Genomic DNA, 17,997 nt, shown 5'->3' on the forward strand with positions numbered 1-17,997 from the left:
CCGGCAGGCAGGGCGGGGGGGCGGGCGAAGACCGGCCTGCGGGGGGCGGACAGCGGGCGCCGCCGCCTCGGGGAGATCGAGGGGTGGGGGTGGAGGAGACGGGGCTCTTCTCCCCCCCCGCGAGTATCGCGGGTCCCCCTCTTGTTTAATACTAAGGTTCTAAACCAATTCCTGTATGGTGTGGACATTTGGATTCAGGCCGCTTCAGAAAATAATGGATTCCATCCACGATGACTTTTTCCGACACTTATTGGCTACTCCTAGATGTGTCTCGGGCATAGCACTGAGAGCGGAACTAGGCGAATTATTGATGGAAGCTAGGGCTTGGATTAAAGCCTTTCTCTTTAAAGTAAAGGTTTTGAAATCTGTGGGAGGATCTACTCTACTTGGGCTTATCCAGGCAGATCCAATGGGATCAACTACTGGAAAAGAAAATGAAATGCATAGGAATAACAAATGATCATTAAAAATACAGAAACTAAAGACATTAGAAGACAAATTTAAAAATCGGTAGGAAAATTGGATGTTACAAGTACATCTATTAGTGCGCGCAGGGTATGTTCGACAGTCCATTTGGGAATTGCCCTCCCGATGCAACTGCCAAAATATTTTTATCAACTGACAGTCCCAAAACTAAGAAGAGCTCTTACTTTGGCAAGACTGGACCTTCTTCCCTTGGCAGTTTTGGAGGGCAGATATAATAAAGTATCGTACCCTAACAGAACATGCAGATGCTCATATCATACAACCGAAACCATTGAACATATGATTATGGAATGCCCTACATTTGATGAGTCGAGGACTAATTTAGTCACCCCTTTACTTAAGGATATGGAACTGCTAAATGTGCGCGCCCAGGTGTCATGGCCACTATCGGATACCAATGATCGTGGTCACCCTCTCAGTGGCAAAATTCACAGGCGCAATAATCAAATATAAGAGAAATAATACTAAGGTCTTTTAAAATATTTTCTTTGGTACTGATTTCTGCTTAAGGTGATAGCCGTATAAGCAGTACTAGATAGATAGAGGTATTTATTTTTGTGGGCTTAGTTTCAAACTTGCTTCAAAATCTGAATGCTAGATTTAGGCCCTGGTCACACGGAGAATTAGGCACGCTAGAGAGACGGAAGATAGGCGGATTTTCCGGGCACGATCTCATTGCCACATCTGGGAAGCGTAGAGCTCCCGTGGCGCACCCGAGGCTTCCCGCCGAAGATGCGGGGTAAAAAACTAGTACCTCGGAGGTACTAGTTTCTGGAAACCGCGGGGCAAGGGCGGGCATCTGATCGTGTTTCCGGTGGTAGTTCCGGCGCCCGCCCATGTCCCCTCGCAAAAAGGTTTTTTCCCCCCAAGTCTCCACGGATGCTCACAAGCACCCAAACAGAGCATGCGCACATTTCAGGTGTTTTTTTTTAAAAAAAACAACCCCGTTTGCCACGCCGCTTCTTTGCCACGTCGTGTGATCGGCACCTCCCCCCTAACCACAGGAGCTCAACGGGACCTCAACCCGACGCCTGATCGCGCAGTCGCGCGTTAGTTTGCTCTGGGGCAAACAGCCACCCCCCCCCCCGCATTTTCCTGCCAGTGTGGCCAAGGCCTTACTATAGCAAAGATCATCTCAAAAGCTGAAAGAAAACTACCAAATAATGGGAAAGGCATGTTAACCAAGTAGAGCTCTCAGGCATGCATTGGTCTGCTTTTAGGTGAAATTAAAGACACTGGTTCCGCCTGGAAGCCTCATACTGTCAATTAACCCAATAATCCTTCTGTGCTGCAGAAGAACCTTTCCTGCCCCTAACATGCAGTGCCTGAAAAGTGCAGACACATACCTGCATAAGATCCAATGGGAGAAGTATTTAATGTGAAGCTTGCTTGAAATCCCAGTTCCTCTCTCACTGACTGGCTGAGACAAGCTCTATTCAGCTTCAGCTCTTTTCTAACATTAACCTTCTTAGTCAGGGTGTTCTGAGAATTAAGTGAAACTCTTCTGAGCCATGAGCCTTAAGGACACAGTAGGCTCTAAGAACATAAGAAACTGTGTCTGCTCTGGCTGGCAGCAGCTCCCCAGGGCCTCAAGCATAGAAAGGTCTTTTCCAACACCTGCCACCTGAGATGGAGATGCCAGAGACTGAACCTGGGACCTTTTCTAAGTTATAAGCTTTACTCCTGAGCCATGGCCCTTCCCCATTAACAATACTTCCCGTTCTGTTCTTTCCAGCAAAGCAAGCATTGGTATAGCTTGAAAAACAGACCAAGTCAACACAAATATTTCATGTTTCAGTGGGCCTACTACTGAAGTCATAAGGAACATGAACCCTATTTCAAGTCGCAAGATTTTGCACCTGAACCTTTAAACAGCAGCAGAATATTTGCTGATTGATGTGGGTTTCTTTGGAAATGGAAGTACAACTTCCTCAATGGAACATCAGACGTAAAACTATACCAGAAACTGTTTCAAAATGCTGTACCTTTCAGAATGTTCGCAACCGTCTCCTTTGCTTCAGCAGGGAGGACAGCACTCAAGTGCTGGATGAACTGAGGTTTGTGAAATTCTATTATCAAATTACGAAGCTTTTCACTAAAGAGTGGAGAGGGTTGACAGAGAGGAAGGAATAATGTCAAAATTAAGAACACGCATCTAGGTACAAAACAAAATACGGAAATAAAATGAATGCAACAAACCTGACAGGAGAATTTTCCATCAGTTTAGAAAGGTTTGCTAAGGGGGCATGGGTGCCAAAAGCTCCCTCTTCATGGTCTAACCTAAACAAAACGTCCTCAGCAAGATTTGACAGGTTTCTGGAATATATTAGACAGAGAAAACAGCCAATTAGATTCCAGGATCCATATCAGCTCTGAGACACAATGGCTGAAACTGAATATATACTTCTTATAAAGCAGCAGTGCATGTTTTCCACATCTGTTAACGGACAACAGGGAGATATCACACATCCTAGCTCTTCAGCTTATGCAGCTGTAAAAACATAAATTTGTAGAACAGTCCAAAGTACTAAAGTCTGAGGAGGCATGAAATAGTCCTTTCCCACCTTAGCAGAAGCAACAAAAGTAGACCAACAAATTCACTACTCAACATGGCAGGAAAGAAAAAAAAATCTCTATACCATGACAGTATCACCATAAACTTAAAGATGTTACCACAACACATAACTCTCCCTCTCTGCTTCATTCCTATAGCTAGCTTCCCCCTTGCCACACAAACCAATTCTAAATTTAAGCAATAAACTCCTCCAAGCAGGAACCTGCTTTTCACTTACACTACTCTGCAAAGTGTGAAAAAGCAGAATTATGATTGATATTTGCCCCAGTATTTGAATAGGGAAGGATTAGTTTGTGAGTTTTCTATTGCCTGTGAAGAAGACCAACCCTACAGAGAATTTTTATTATATCAATTACCCTGTTGTCCAGAGCTGAACAAGTAAAAAAGATGTATTACCTATCCAATAAACAGGAGATTTTGGTTCTGCTGATCTCTTGGACATAGCCAGTAGACAAGCCAAGCAAAGCGCTGTCTTCACCACTCACAACAATCCTGTCTCCTACCATCAGGGTTGTCACAGGCATGGGATTGTTTTTACGCTGGAACCAGTGTAGATACTGTCCATCGGACACCTCCAGGACACCTTCAATTCTGCTCACATTTCCAATGCAATCCCCATGTTTCTCTCTGCAAACATTTAAAAGAAAATAGTCTCGAGCAACTTGCAGCGCATGGTTGTCCTCTCGAATGACAGTGATCTCCAACATGGCAGCCATGGGCACCACAGCACCCACCTCTGTTTCCTAGTGCCCACTTCCCTCTTCCCCAAAGCAAAGAGTCACAAGCTGCCTTTCCTCTGCCTCAGTGGAGCAGAAGCTGCTTCAGAAGGTTCCTAGAGGCATCAACTTTGTGTTGCAGGGACTACCCATTTTGGGAAAAGCCACCCCAGTCATTAGGGTTGCCAAATTTTAATTCCCTACTGGCGGGGGATCTTCTTCCTGGTCCGGGTGCTGGTTGCAGATGCGTGCGCCGCCAGGACGTCACCAGAAGTGACGTCACACGCTGGCCGGGGCCACGCCGTCTGAGGGGAAAACAAAGAGTTTTCCCCTCAAATGGCGTGGCTCCACCCCCAGCGTGTGACGTCACTCCCGGGTGACGCGCACGTGGGGGTGGGGTTTCCCCCGGGCCCCGATTCCGGCGCGCCGGGAATCGGGGCTCCGAAACGGGGGATTCCCCGCCCCCCGGCTGCATTTGGCAGCCCTACCAGTCATAGAAGGGTGCTTGGCTTGGAACCAATGCTCCCTCCAAGCTATGGAGTCTTGTGAGCAAAAATTCTACTTTGTGAGCTACTGGCATTAAAGTTGTGAATGAGCAATTTGGCTACTGCATACATTAATTTGCTCTGGAGCCATCCTTCCTGAGCTAAGACAAAAATGTGCGAGCCAGAGGCTAAAAAACTGTGAGCCAGCTCACACTAACTCAGCTTAGAGGGAACACTGCTTGGAACCTCCCAGCATTTTGTGACTGGCTCCAGCCCACGTGGCAGCCATGCTGTGGTGGTGCCCCCACGACCTCTTTTCAAAATTCAAGACTGCCCTCAGTCTCAGTGAGGCTGGGGACCCGTCTTATGAGGTTTACCCATTTAGAAAACTACACAGTGTTTCATATGCACATTTCTAACCTTTGGTGAGGAAGTAGAAAAGAGCAAGAGTCCAGTAGCACCTTAAAGACTAACAGCATTTGTGGGAGGGGATGAGTTTTCGTGAGTTACTGCTCCCTTCTTCGGATATACATACCCTGCTACAAATCTTGTTAGTTTATAAAGGGCTACTGGACTCTTGCTCTTTTCTACTGCTTCAGACATATTAACACCAGTGTTCCCTCTAAGCTGAGTTAGTGTGAGCTAGCTCACAATTTTTTAGCCTCCAGCTCACACATTTTTATCTTAGCTCAGGAAGGATGGCTCCAGAGCCAACTGATTTATGCAGTAGCCGAATCGCTCACTCACAATTTTAATGCCAGTCACTCACAAAGTAAAATTTTTGCTCACAAGACTCCACAGCTTAGAGGGAACATTGATTAACACAGCTACTCATCTTGATCTATCTAGGTGAGGAAGACTTGGAAAAGAAGCATGAACTCTAATATCAGAAGCAAAGTTTCTAAGTGGCACTATAAAAGCAAGGTCAATAATGCTTCGGCGTACCTTTCTGCAGAAGTCATCATCCATATGTTTCTATGCCCCTTTTTTTCATCTTTGCATTGACTCTCCAAAGTTAGCATTAAGTACCAGAGGCAGAAGTACTCCAAATGCACAGGCTTCAGATGCTGGGTATCTTTCTCAATAGCAGCCACCATATCAAGAGGAATAAAGTCATTTAACTGCTGTTCTATGGCTCTGAAACAAAACCTAGCATGAATCCTCCTGAAAAGGCACCTGTAGAATTGCAGTCATCATAATACATTACCTGATGGGAAAGGCCTTTCATGTCTAAAGCATGAAGAAACTTCATATTGCCATGATTTGAAGAAGACCTAGGAAGCCCCTAGGAAGATTCATCCTGATGCATCCTTCCTACTTGCTAGAAATTTTCTGCTATTAAATCCCTTTCTGTTACTTGTTCCTGTATTTTGTAAAGTGGGTAATCGCAACTATGGATGGGCACGAACTGGGAAAATGGGAGGCTCGTCCTGGTTCGTGGGGGTCTCACAAGCCACGAACCTTCCTGCTTACCGAACCAGTTCGTTTAATGAGGCTTGTGATGTGGTAGAACAGCCCCCCCTGTGGGATACAGATGCAAAACTCACAGCAAGTCTCCAGCTGACTCTCCTCTACCTGCTCTCCACGTTTGGTGAGGATTGGATTTAGGGGGGCTGAGTAGCAGCCCGCCAAAGAGGTGCCCGCAGAAAAGCGCTCTCTGGGAAAATCACAGCCGCAGGTTCAGGAGTGTGTCAAACACCCCACCCCGCAAGCTAGAGGCATTTAACTCACAGACCTCCCCAGGATGCCCCTGTACCTGTCCTCCAAGTTTGGTGAGGACTGACTTGGGAGGGAGCGTGAGCACTGCCTGTCTCCTAATTGTAACCACTGTTGCTGCAGTTGGACAATTCTCCTCCTCAGGCCCAGAAGACAATCACCTGCCCACCTCCCCCTGGAGGATCCTAGGGTCCAAAGTGCAAAGCGGGGGGGGGGGGGGGGGGGGGGGGAGGCAACGGAAGGTCTGGCACATGGGGGGGTGGAGAGTTGGAAACCCAAAGAGCAGAATGGGAGCTCTCTTGTTGGACACCAGCACTGCCTGTCGAGCTTTGGAGGCCACTATTGGTGTTTCCAGGACTGCAGAAGTTCATCCCCCCCGTTGCTTTGATGATTAACTGATTGGCACCAGCGTGTCTGCTGCATGAACCTCTGTGGAACCCATGGAGATTCGTTGCAGACATGATTGCACAACCCTTGGCTCACAAACCATGAACCAGGTGATTTTCGTGACAAATTTAGGTTTGTGACGAGGTTCGGGCCCATCTCTAATCACAACCATATTTAGGTCTACAGCCTGCAGCATCGACATTCTTGCTTAGTGCAGATGATGGTTGGGGAAATCAGGCCAAGTACAACACAGCACGATACAAACAGGTTTTACTACACTGGACCATGAGGACAAGATGGAAGTCAAACATTTGTGTGCATCAATTTTGACACCAAAACTGAGAATTCTATATTGCATACATGGTCATGGACATGTACGGAAGAAATACATTATTTTACAAACTACAACGCTGTTTTGGTACATTTATTTCCATACAAAAACTGGGGTGTAGAGACTGGGCTTTCACTATGGTAAGCTATGGAATCAGCTCTTTTCAATAGCAAAGAGCCATTTATAACCCAAAGTTTTTTTAAAAGGAATTTACCTGCTATAGAGTGCACAGTTTTGTCTCTGGGAACAATAGCTACATGCCCGGCTGTCATTAATCAATGGAGGCAAAGGTGCAAGCTGTGTCTGCTGCTTTCCCATGTCTGACTTACATGTGCTGTGAAGCAGATAGAAGGCTAACTGGTTTCTTAATTTAATTAGTTCTGCAGAGAAGGAAAATAAAAGAGGGCATGTCTAAATTCTTACAAGTTCCCAATTACAAATAAAAGCACAGTGAAACACTGGTTATTTTGATTGGTCAAAATAAATTCACATTCCGTTATGTACGTAAGTGCCATCAAATCAAAGCCAACCTACGGCCAGGGGCTTTCAATGTGGAAGGGAAGCAGAGGTGGCTTGCCATCATGTTCCTCCACAGAACCTTCCTTGGTGATCTCCCATCCAAGTACCAACCCCGCTTAGCTTCTGAGATTTTACAAGATAGGGCGATACCAAGGGTGGCCAAACTGCAGCTCGGGAGCCACATAATTTAATTATAATAAAAAGCAAATTTGCATATTTTCCAATAAAACTGTGTATGTAATATTTGTTCATGTCTTGCCTCAAACATCTGATGTTTATTCTGTGTAGCTGTTATGTTAAGCAAGTTTGGCCACCCCTGGGCTATACTATACCACTTTCCCTCCCAAAACCTCCTTACCTAACAGCATAATATACTTTGCCTATGGCAAAATCAAGATATTTGGCAAACTTTTCAACACCCCCCCCCCCAACTCTGCCTCTTGGCTGAAGCTACATTAGTACATGGAATCTTCCCAAATACACAAATAAGTATTTATTTCAATCCAACTTATCTTGCTTAGCAACACCCACTGGTGCTCCTAAAGAACCACAGCAACCAATGAACAAATTCATCTTTATCTATTAATATTACATTTTTAAAAGACATGCAAATAACCAAGATTTTTTTTCCAGACACAAGAATTACCTCTTCTATCCATACGATTTCCAGGTACAGGAAACATATTACCAGTTTTAAGATAAAGGAGGAGTCCAGCTTCAGGATCTCCTCTCCTTCCCTGGCACAAAAGTGAGTACAAAACTACCTGGAAAAAAGGGGTTTTAAAACAATTAGAAGGTGTCTAAGGCTGTTAAAATGGAAGCTTAAGCGTAGCAGCAAACTGAATAAAGTTAAACTATTTTATTTCAGTGGACAAGGCATAAAGTAAATAAGCATACAAAGACTGAAGACCAATGCAGAGCTGTGGAAATGAACCCAACTTCTACTGTATAATGAGATCAAGGAACACTGTATCACGCAAGGGCCTTCCCACTGAATGGGCTTAGCCACACACAGCAAGAAAGACTTATTAGCCCCATTCAGCAGAAATCACTTCAACAACAGTGTAATTCCACATACGTGTGACCTTAAGCTTCAACAGTGGTTGGTCTCTCGTATAATGCCCTCCTTTATTCTCTTTACCTGGCCTATCATTACTGGCATAAATGGAATCTAAACATGGCTTCCTAAGTAGAGACATCATGGTCCCTGCCACACGAGGGGAAAAAAGGACGTGCAAAGTGTGGCTTTTAAAAGCCGCACCAAAATAGGCAAGCGGCAGCGGGATCATACAGATCCCGTGAGCCGCCGTGCAATTGCTCCCCGGCACGATCAGATGCCAGGGAGACGGGGGAGGAAGCCACGGGAGGCTGCCGAACTGCGCATGTCTGAGCATGCGCAGTTCGGCCAGGAGCCGGGGATGCGCCGGCGGAAGAACGCACCAGATGCAGCCGTTCGGATCTTTTTTGCTGCGGATTATCGTCGGAAGGGCCGGATCGGGGACGGGCGCGCAACGCTTCCCAGATGTTGTGGTGGGATCGCGCCCGTTTGCTCTGCCCCCGATCCGTCCTTCTCCCGGCCCAAATCCTCTCGTGTGACCGGGGCCCATGACTACTTCCATTGAGGGGGCTGTTATGCAGGCTTCAGTGCAAACTGCATTGATTACTATTCTGATTAGGCTGGCCAGTCTTCCATGGCCAGCTGTTACCAGCCAAGAAAGGCAAGGACCAAGTGGGAAAGGTCTGAAAAGGACCTCCCACGAGCACTCTGTCAACACTATAAGGTGGATCAAAGAGGTAATCCAACCAACCAGACTAGCAGAGACCAAGAGGGACTTCCACTACAGATCCCAAAACTGATATGGCATCTAGACCAGGTCACTGCAGGTGCAAGCGACTTTCTTTGTAAAATGCTTTATAAATGGAGATGGGCCTACAATGGTTCCTTTTAAAACCCTGGAACAGGAGCCATCACAGAGATGCAACACTGGCAGAAAAGACTGCTACAAAATTGTTCAGTCATGATCAGTCCAATGTGTTCTACTCCCTGTGTTCTAGTGACCAGTTCAACCATTTAGAATCTGAGGGCTCCCTAACCAGTAAGAAATTTGAGTCCAGAATCCATCATGTCAGCCACCCAGGGTCAATTCTCAGTTTAATGAACCAAAATACTCTTTAACAAACATCTATATATCTAATTCTCAACAGTCTCCTCTGCGTGCGGATACTTATTTCTGCAGATGGGGGCATACTCTCCCCCAACAGGTTTTTCTACAGACTCAGGGTACTCCATGGGTCCGCAGAAAAATAAAAAAGTTAAAAAAAACCAACCCTAAGGGGGGTTGAATTTCCCCCCAATGCTTGTTGAAATGGACACCACAGGGATCTACTCCAGTCCCCATCACATGGACAGTGAGAGAGAGAGACAGAGAGGGGAGTAAGAAAAAGCAGGACTGGATATGGGATTGGGGAGGATTCCTCCTGCAGTATGAATGTCTAAATACCAGGGGGGTTGGAGTCAGGCCTGGGACTTGGATTGCCCGCTCCAGGTTAGGAAATTCCTGGAGATTCTGTGGTGAAGTCTGAGGAGTGCAGAGTTTGGGGAGGGGAGAGGCCTCAGCTAGATATAATGCCACAGAGTCCACAGATTTCTGTTGTCTGGAGTTCAGCTGTAACTCTGGGGATCTCCAGGTCCCACCTGGAGGCTGGCAAACCTAGGCCTAGCAGCACCCTCTGGGTAACTTGATACCACCTGACTTGCATGATTCAACTAGGCCTGGCTGCTTGCTACTATTCAACAGCAGCCACCCTATGAAAGTCAGTGTAGTATAATGGGTCAAAACTTCAGAGTAGGGTATGCAAATGGCTGCTTTGAAGGGTGGAGTTTATGGCATTATACTCTGCTGAGGTCACTTTCAAGCTCAAATCTCATCCTCCCAAGGCTCCACCCCCAAATCTCCAGGAATTTCCCAACATGGAGCTGGCAGCCCTAAGAGGAACTGATCTCTGTATTTGGGCAATCCATTGTGATTCCTGGAGAGCGGCTGCGCTGCTGTGGGGGGGAGGAAGTAGGTGAGAGGCCAGGAGAGTGACAGGGACAGAAAGAGTGATGGGGTGGGGGCAGAAAGGAAGTTGCAGGCATGGAGGAGAGAGTAAGAAAAGGGGTGGTAAGAAGGAGAAAAAGTGTGATGGAAGTAGGGGGAGAAGCAGAGGTGGGGGGAATGGGATAGCTACTCCCACAAGTTTCTTGTGGGTCCTCACTTGTACTCTACTATTTGTATCGAGACATTGCCATTTGAAACGACGTTTATTAAAGTGGGATTGCTAACCCTGTTTGTACCTGACTTCTGTGCTCTATGGAGTTTGATTCCTTGCCACTTTTAAGCTCCAGTGGCATTACCCTGGATTCGGTTCTAGACCTGCGATGAATGGTTACACCTGCTGTGACATCAATCTTGCCTTTTAAACCAAACCTGGGGCACCAAATGTTCTCTTCGACATCCAGGATTTCTGTCACTCTGACACTGCAAACACTGTCTTCTTCGTTGTCTCTTGGCCTATCAGAAAACAAATTAATACTGTATTAACTGGAATTGTCATCATAGAAAACAAAACATTTATTTTCTCCAATCCTCTCCAATGCAGTTGGTCCACAGGAAAAAGTGAGAGAACAAAGCCCCCTTCAGACAGCTCCCCTCAGACCAACTGCCATTATCTCCTCCTCCAAAAGAGGTTGCCAACCTCTACGTGAGGCCTGGAGATATCCTGGAATTACAATTTATCTCCAGATGACAGAGATAGTTGCCCTGGAGAAAACGGCTGCTTTGAAAGGTAGACTCTAGGCCATTGTATCCCACTGCGGTCCTGCCCCTCCCCCAACCCTGTTTTTTTCAGGCTCCATCCTCAAACCTCCAGGAATTTCCCATCCCAGGGCTGGCAGCCTTACCTCCAAATAAACACTGCATGAAAGAGTCATTTGTCTTAGTGCTGGGGGGGGGGCAACAGTGGGAGGGGGCTCCTGGTGTCCTGGCCCCACTGCTGGACCTCCTGATGGCACCTGGTAATTTTGGCCACTGTGTGACACAGAGTGTTGGACTGGATGGGCCATTGGCCTGATCCAACATTGGCGTCTCTTATGTTCTTATGTCTTCTCCAAACCAAGCTGGGTGCTTTGGTGGAAATGGAGTAAGTAAATAATTACTTGATGATGGAGCAAAATCCATTCAGATATCTAAAATACTTCTGTTTAAGGAACATGGAAATATCAGGCATGCTATCACGCTACACTAACTTGAAAAAAATTCTGGAAACTTAATTCTGTTATTTGTGCCTGGAGGCAGTTTTGGGATGGATTAGGACTAACAAACTGAAACTTCATCCTGATAAAACAAGGGTGCTACTAGTGTGTGTGTGTGAGTTTGACCCAGAAATTGGGGTATCTTTTTTTCTGGATCAGGTCGCACTTCACCTAAAGGAGAAGGTTCACAGCTTGGGGAGTTCTGCTAGACCTGGGCCTCCTGTTAGAGACATGGCAGCAGTGGCCAGAGGTGCCTTTCATAAGCTCTGGCCAGGGAGCCAGCTGCAACCCTTCCTCGCTGCAAAAGATCTTGCCTCTGTGGTGCATGGCCTGGTAACATCTAGATTAGATCATTGCAGTGTGTTCTACATGGGGCTGCCCATGAAGACCAACTGGAAGCTGCAGTTGGTACCAGAATGCTGCGGTCAGAATGCTTACTGGAGTAGGCGGTAGGAACCACATCACTCCTGTCTTGTTCCATCTACACTGGCCTCCCACTTTGCTTTTGAGCCTTATTTAAGGTGCTGGTATTGACCTTTAAAGCCCTATATAAGGCTAGATGGGTGGCAACACAAGAAAGGGCCTGTTTTTACGAATTTTACTGTTAAAGTTTATTCCACACTCCAGAATATTTTTAATTTTTTTCTTTTCCTTTTTTTTTGGAGTGATATGTATGTAATAAACTTAATTCAAAAGAAAAAAGAAAATAAAGAAAAGGGCCTTCTTAGTAGTAGCACTGAAACCTTGGAACTCCCTCCCCAGATAGATTCATCTGTCCCCCTTCGGCCATTGTCTTCCACCAAACAGTGGTTTGGTTTTGTCTGACATATCCCCAGTAAACTGTTATTGGCCCTCTTCCCTGGTTTATGTTTTTACTGCATTGTTAAGTATTTATTTATCCATTTTAAATGCTGTTTTAATGCCTTGATTTTCACTGCCTTGGGGACCGTATTTGGTTGGATGGGCAGCATATAAATGTTTAATTAAAATAAATAAATGTTTTTTCAGGAGAGTGAAGTAACTTTGTTCTTGAGGACATCAACTGAAATACTTCAGTCAGATTTAAGGGTGATTATTTTAATAATAGATTCCAATGGTTACAGAACATGCTACAGAAGCAACTGAAGTTTGAAAATACAATGTCAGAGATAAACATCTGCTGATACGTGACTGGGAGTATTTCTTCTACAGAAGGCAGAAAACTAAGAGACTGTGGACACATTTATAGACATGCTATGTCGGTCCACAGATAAAAAGATGAGAATACTATTAACCACTGTGTCCCAATTTGCATGTTCCCCCAAAAGACATAGAAAGGCCAGGGCACACATTTTGGGAGAGGTATTCTAAGTCAAGCTTATTACAAAATTGTAAAATGTTTTCATAATATTAATTGGTGATACGGTCATTGAATAGAATTGCCAGAAATAGCCTGGGATCACTTTTGAAAGGGAAACAAATTTAAAAATCCAAATACAGAGAAAATTTGAATTCTCTCTCATCTGCTCTAAAAAACCCTCAAATCCATGTCAGGACAGGAATCTGAAACCCAACCTTGACCTTTTCAGTCCTACAATTCTATAATTCTGAAGCAATTAAGAAGTACTCCCTGCAGGAGTGACAAGTTCAAACTTTTTAAAATACCACTTTTTAAACCCATTCTTACCGTTTTAGCTGCATGCTACGTTGGTTGGGCTGGTGCTGCTTGTACATGAACTCTTCTGCCCATTTGATAAATGAGGGAAAGTATTCCTCTATCTCTTGAATGATATCACTTTGTTTCAGATTTAACTGGTAACTAAGCCAGAGAAAGAAGGCAATGTTAAATGATGTAAGAATATTTACATACTCTGAATCAATCAGGGTTAAGTTGACACAGCACAACAAAGAAGAGAGAGAATACAGACAACAGGAGAGATATTTTTGATACATGTTTCTATACACTGTCCTTCAAATGGAAAAATGTGTAATGTGTTGTCGAAGGCTTGACACAGAGAGTACTCCGTCTATCTGTGTAATACCTCTGAGGATGCCAGTCACAGCTACTGGCGAAACGTCAGGTCCTACAATGCCAAGACCACGGCCATACAACGTGGAAAATCTACAACAGCTAAAGAAAAATGTGTTGTTTCCCAGATATTTAGGCATTTGTAGACATTTCCAAGATTAGAAAAAAAAACCAAATATAATTATTCTTTACCACTGTAATTTAGCACAGACAATTATAAAAGGCAGATAAGCAAAACACTCTGCTGAAAATATGGATGTACACTAACATACTCTGAATCAATTAGGGTAAGTTAACACGATACATTTTTGTCCAAATGAGAACCCTAACCACCCATCAACCTCATGTTCACATGTGTGACTTGGCCCTATGCTAAATATTAGAAGAACTACACAGAGTCTGCCTTTTCTTTTTAACCTGCTGAAACACTCACATCTCCTGGAGATATTTTGGTCCATGAACAACTAATGTGGCAATTTCTTGCAGCTTCTCTTGGGTGAAATTTGTTCCTGCTTTCTGGAAAATTTCATGTAGGATTGTACCTATTAACATTTGACGTGAAGGAGACTCACATCTCTGCAAGACAGGTACAATTATACAATTACGTATATGATATATTCTTTAAATGCTTATACAGTACAGCTATATTACTACAAAACAGCAATCTTTATAGCAATTAACCTCGCCTTTATAGCAATTAGCCTCAATTTCATTTCTAGATTAATGTGCAAATTATTCCCTAGCAGTAAAAATCAAATCATAAACAGGACAAAAGGCTGCTTAAGTATAAAAGGTTGAGAACTTCAGCTTCCATAGCACTTCACAAATGTTTACGGATACACTCCATAGGAAACGTTTCCTTCCTTATCCCTCAAAGATAAGAAGGATAGAAAACAAAGAATCAAGGCAGCAATCCCATCATTAAACTGGCTATTTTAAACTACAAAACAAATAAGAGACACTGTGTAGAATAGAAGTTCTCCAAAATATGGAAAAGCATATTTTGTGCCTCCCTGCCTACCTTTTTACATAATCAAGATGGTTTGCATGCATGACAACTAACTAATCACCAGCCAAACGCATACTTAATTTTTTTAAAATGTACCAACTCCAGAGCGCTGGCTACATCCAGAAAAAGGAAGCAGCTACCGAGAATATTGTTATGTGTCTTTTCAATGGTCACCCAAGGGGCACTATTAAGAGGTCTCGGCTAGCCACTGCAGACAGTCTAAGGTTTGTATGCCCTAAGCCAATCAAGACCAGCACCCAAAAGGAAACATGAAGCCAATACAGACAACGATCACTTAAGTAACCTACCCATCTGTCAGGAAACCCTTCCTCCCTTACCTGGCACCTTTGATTCCCTACTCCTTTCTAAGCAAGCCATAGTTTACTCCTAAAGACAAACTGTGAAAATGAAAGACCATGTGAAACAGCAAACTGGTTTGCTGAGGGAGGTGGGAGCAGGAAGTCAAATGCACAGCAGAGACGGAGACTGTGCAAGTCAGAGCCTCTGGCATGAATGGTCAAATCATAGTTCAGTTGTTACAGGTAAACCAAGCCACAGCCTTTCAGCCAGACAGAGGCAGCAAGCAGTTTTTGCCTGATCTGCTTATTAGTTGTAATGCTAGAGGCAAAAGCACACCAAGACCCATAGCCACTCTCTGTGACAGTTTGATGCTCCTTAAAAACAAGGTTCTGTATCGTATAAAGACAAGCTCTGCTAATGGGCTTAGAACCCACACTATTTACACCAGTGCAAAATTAGCCGGGTTTTTCCCCAGATATGCCATAAAAGGGGTCATCTTACATTTGCATATAAGTTAGTTACATCCAGTAAAAAAAATGAGGGGGGGTCATCTTACATTCAGGGTTGCCTTCCTTTAGAGTCAATATGGTACTGAAGACAGAAGTGATGCAATTTCTTTAAGTAATAGTACTAACAACACCTTCTGATATTCTAGACACTTATAAGCTGTACAATTTTAAACTGTTATACCCAATGTTCTTCTCACTTACCCTGAACTTTTCACTCAGTACTGCTTTCCTCATACACCGAATGCTGTTTGATACAGTAGTGCCAGAAAGTAGTATGTCTGGATAGAGAATTAAGTATCCTACATTGGCATCTATTATCCAGATCCCAGAGTTACACTCTCCTTCTAGGTGAACAATATCTCCAGGTTGTACTGGAACAGATGTCCTAAACACGCACACACATATCAAAGCATATAGCAAACACTGAAATTCATGGTAACATATCTGTACTGTCAGTACAAACATACATACAGTCAATCACAATGTACAGGTAACTAAAGACAGGCAAGGCAGGCAGGTCTTCCAAGAAAAGCTATAGTAACTTTTCCAGGAGCCACTGCAACCCATTATCTCTCCCCCTCAATAAATACATCTACAGGAAGGCAGAGACAAAAAGGAGAAAACTGGAAACTCTATGGAGATGAACTGTGTTTAAAGGGTTAAAAGTGGGTCTGTGGTTCTCTAAGGAAGCAGTGACCCAAACTTTGCTTCTTAGAGCTTGTTGAAAGTCATAAAGAGTTTCAGTCTACGTACACTCCAACCACCACTGCTAAGTTTAAGACTTTATTAAGAATTAATCCAAAACTGTGTAGTGAAACAACGGCTGGCACGGAATTGCTTCTCTTCTTCCACAGTCTTCAACAGTTCACTTATTAAACTATTTCCACTTAATGGCTTTTACTTTTACTCCCCTGGTTCCTTAAAACTTCTCTGGGAAAACTAGAAAGTTGAAATATTTTGGAGCACTTGTTCTACGAGCTAGCTTTTCAGCACTTTTAACAATTAAGTACATAATAACCATATATCATCAAAGAAATGTATACGTTTATATAGCAGTTACCTTACCAGTCATCTCTTAGGATACACAGCTCGGTCTCTGACTCATCAAACAGACTGGAAGCCGCGACTGTCAGCAGTTTCTCGAGTTCCCCATTCTCCTGTACTTGTAAAACACAGTACCTGTTGTCCAACCCCTTGCAGAGTACTGTATCAGAGAAGCCGACTATCCTCTTTGGAAACCTAAAATTAGAATTACATCATAATACAGACAGAGACCATGGAGGAGTTATAACCATTCCATAACAGGAAGACTCATGGATGCCAGGACAAGTGATTCTTATTACTTGTATTTCTGCTTTTATCTGACATACAAACCTTGCTCAAATATTAAGTTTAATCAGAGGTCATTTCGGGGGGATCGCGGGGGATCGCAGTTCCCCCGGGTGAGGTACGGGGGGCGGGGCACATGATGAAGCCCCCCCTGCTTCCGGCTGCCCCGCTTCCGGCCCTCATTCAGCCAGGAGGAGGCAGGAGAAGAGGGAGGGTAAGTTGCTTCCTCCCTGCCTCTCGGCAGCCGGGACAATTGGGGGCGGGGCGTGTGGCCTTATGACACACTTCCGGTGACGTCAGGGGGTGTGACCTTATGACACACTTCCGGTGACGTCAGGGGGTGTGGCATATGCTAATGAGTTCCCCTAGCTCTTTTTCTACGAAACGACCCCTGAGTTTAATATTTTATTTCACACAGTAATCAAGTGTCAGTGAGAAAGGAGGGCTATAAATAAGATAAATAAATACATCAACACACACTGGCACATTTCAGAAAGGACAGTATTGAGTGTTTTGCAGGTCCCACCTGCACTGACACCATTTTCCTTGCCTCAGACCCATTTCTCCCAACACACCTACCAACGGGCTTTTCTGCGCTTAAACAAATGGGGGGGGGGGACAATGACAGGAATTGCTAGATCACTGTAGCATAATATCAGTCCGCTGTCACCATCTTACTAGTTCTCAGCTTTCGTTAAGACGTATCTAACCTTATCGTTATGGAATTACAAGGGAAAAGTACAACCTACACATTCCCCCTATAACTCTGCAATAAAAAAGGATAGAGACCTTTTAAAAATGAAATCTGGAAACTAGCAGATCATTGCAGTAAGGTCATTATAACACTTCAGTGATCTAACAATTCCCAATTTTCTTTAAAAAGAAAAGCCATCAGAGGAAAATGGCGGCTGTGGGGGGCTGAGGCAAGAAAAGTGTAGCAAAAACTGCTGTGTGGATGCTACCTTAGCACCGGGAATGCCTCTGCATCCACAGCTGCAAGGAGAGATCATCTCCAAGAGGAAGCAGCCTATATCTATTAGTTATTACATTCAGAAGCATTAGTCAGTAGAGCAAATGGGTGGGACAAGATGCAGTTGCCTTGTAATAACGTGGAGTGGGGAGAAAGACATGTGTAGGGCAGAACTGGCAGCTGAAAGGGAATCTTTCTTCTCCCCAACTATCCCACGCAAACACCCCCCTCATGAGCCATTTTGAGCTCATTTTCTACCCACAGGGAGGCACAAAGAATTGAAGCAAGCCAGACTGGGAAAACAGTCTCCGGAGGTATCTGCAGGGAATGGAAAAAATTAAGCAAACCCTTCTTCCTTCCTTC

At 44.4% G+C, this 17,997-nt stretch overlaps 1 protein-coding gene across 1 annotated transcript in view; it reads right to left on the minus strand.

Annotated features, from left to right (window-relative positions):
* The window catches only part of DNA2 (DNA replication helicase/nuclease 2), a 33,308-nt gene that overhangs the window by 11,669 nt on the left and 3,642 nt on the right, over window positions 1–17,997 (minus strand). The window contains exons 2-12 of the mRNA XM_015413877.1: window positions 16,401–16,574; window positions 15,537–15,720; window positions 13,951–14,093; window positions 13,176–13,307; window positions 10,553–10,769; window positions 7,862–7,979; window positions 6,911–7,076; window positions 5,208–5,399; window positions 3,458–3,688; window positions 2,686–2,802; window positions 2,472–2,581 (exon numbers count right to left, since the gene is read on the minus strand). Of these exons, the coding sequence (XP_015269363.1) occupies window positions 2,472–2,581; window positions 2,686–2,802; window positions 3,458–3,688; window positions 5,208–5,399; window positions 6,911–7,076; window positions 7,862–7,979; window positions 10,553–10,769; window positions 13,176–13,307; window positions 13,951–14,093; window positions 15,537–15,720; window positions 16,401–16,574 (1,784 nt within the window). The remainder of the gene's footprint in view (window positions 1–2,471; window positions 2,582–2,685; window positions 2,803–3,457; window positions 3,689–5,207; window positions 5,400–6,910; window positions 7,077–7,861; window positions 7,980–10,552; window positions 10,770–13,175; window positions 13,308–13,950; window positions 14,094–15,536; window positions 15,721–16,400; window positions 16,575–17,997) is intronic.

The sequence above is a fragment of the Gekko japonicus genome, unplaced genomic scaffold (assembly GCF_001447785.1).
Source record: "Gekko japonicus isolate JY-2015 unplaced genomic scaffold, Gekko_japonicus_V1.1 scaffold1178, whole genome shotgun sequence".
Taxonomy (NCBI): domain Eukaryota; kingdom Metazoa; phylum Chordata; class Lepidosauria; order Squamata; family Gekkonidae; genus Gekko; species Gekko japonicus.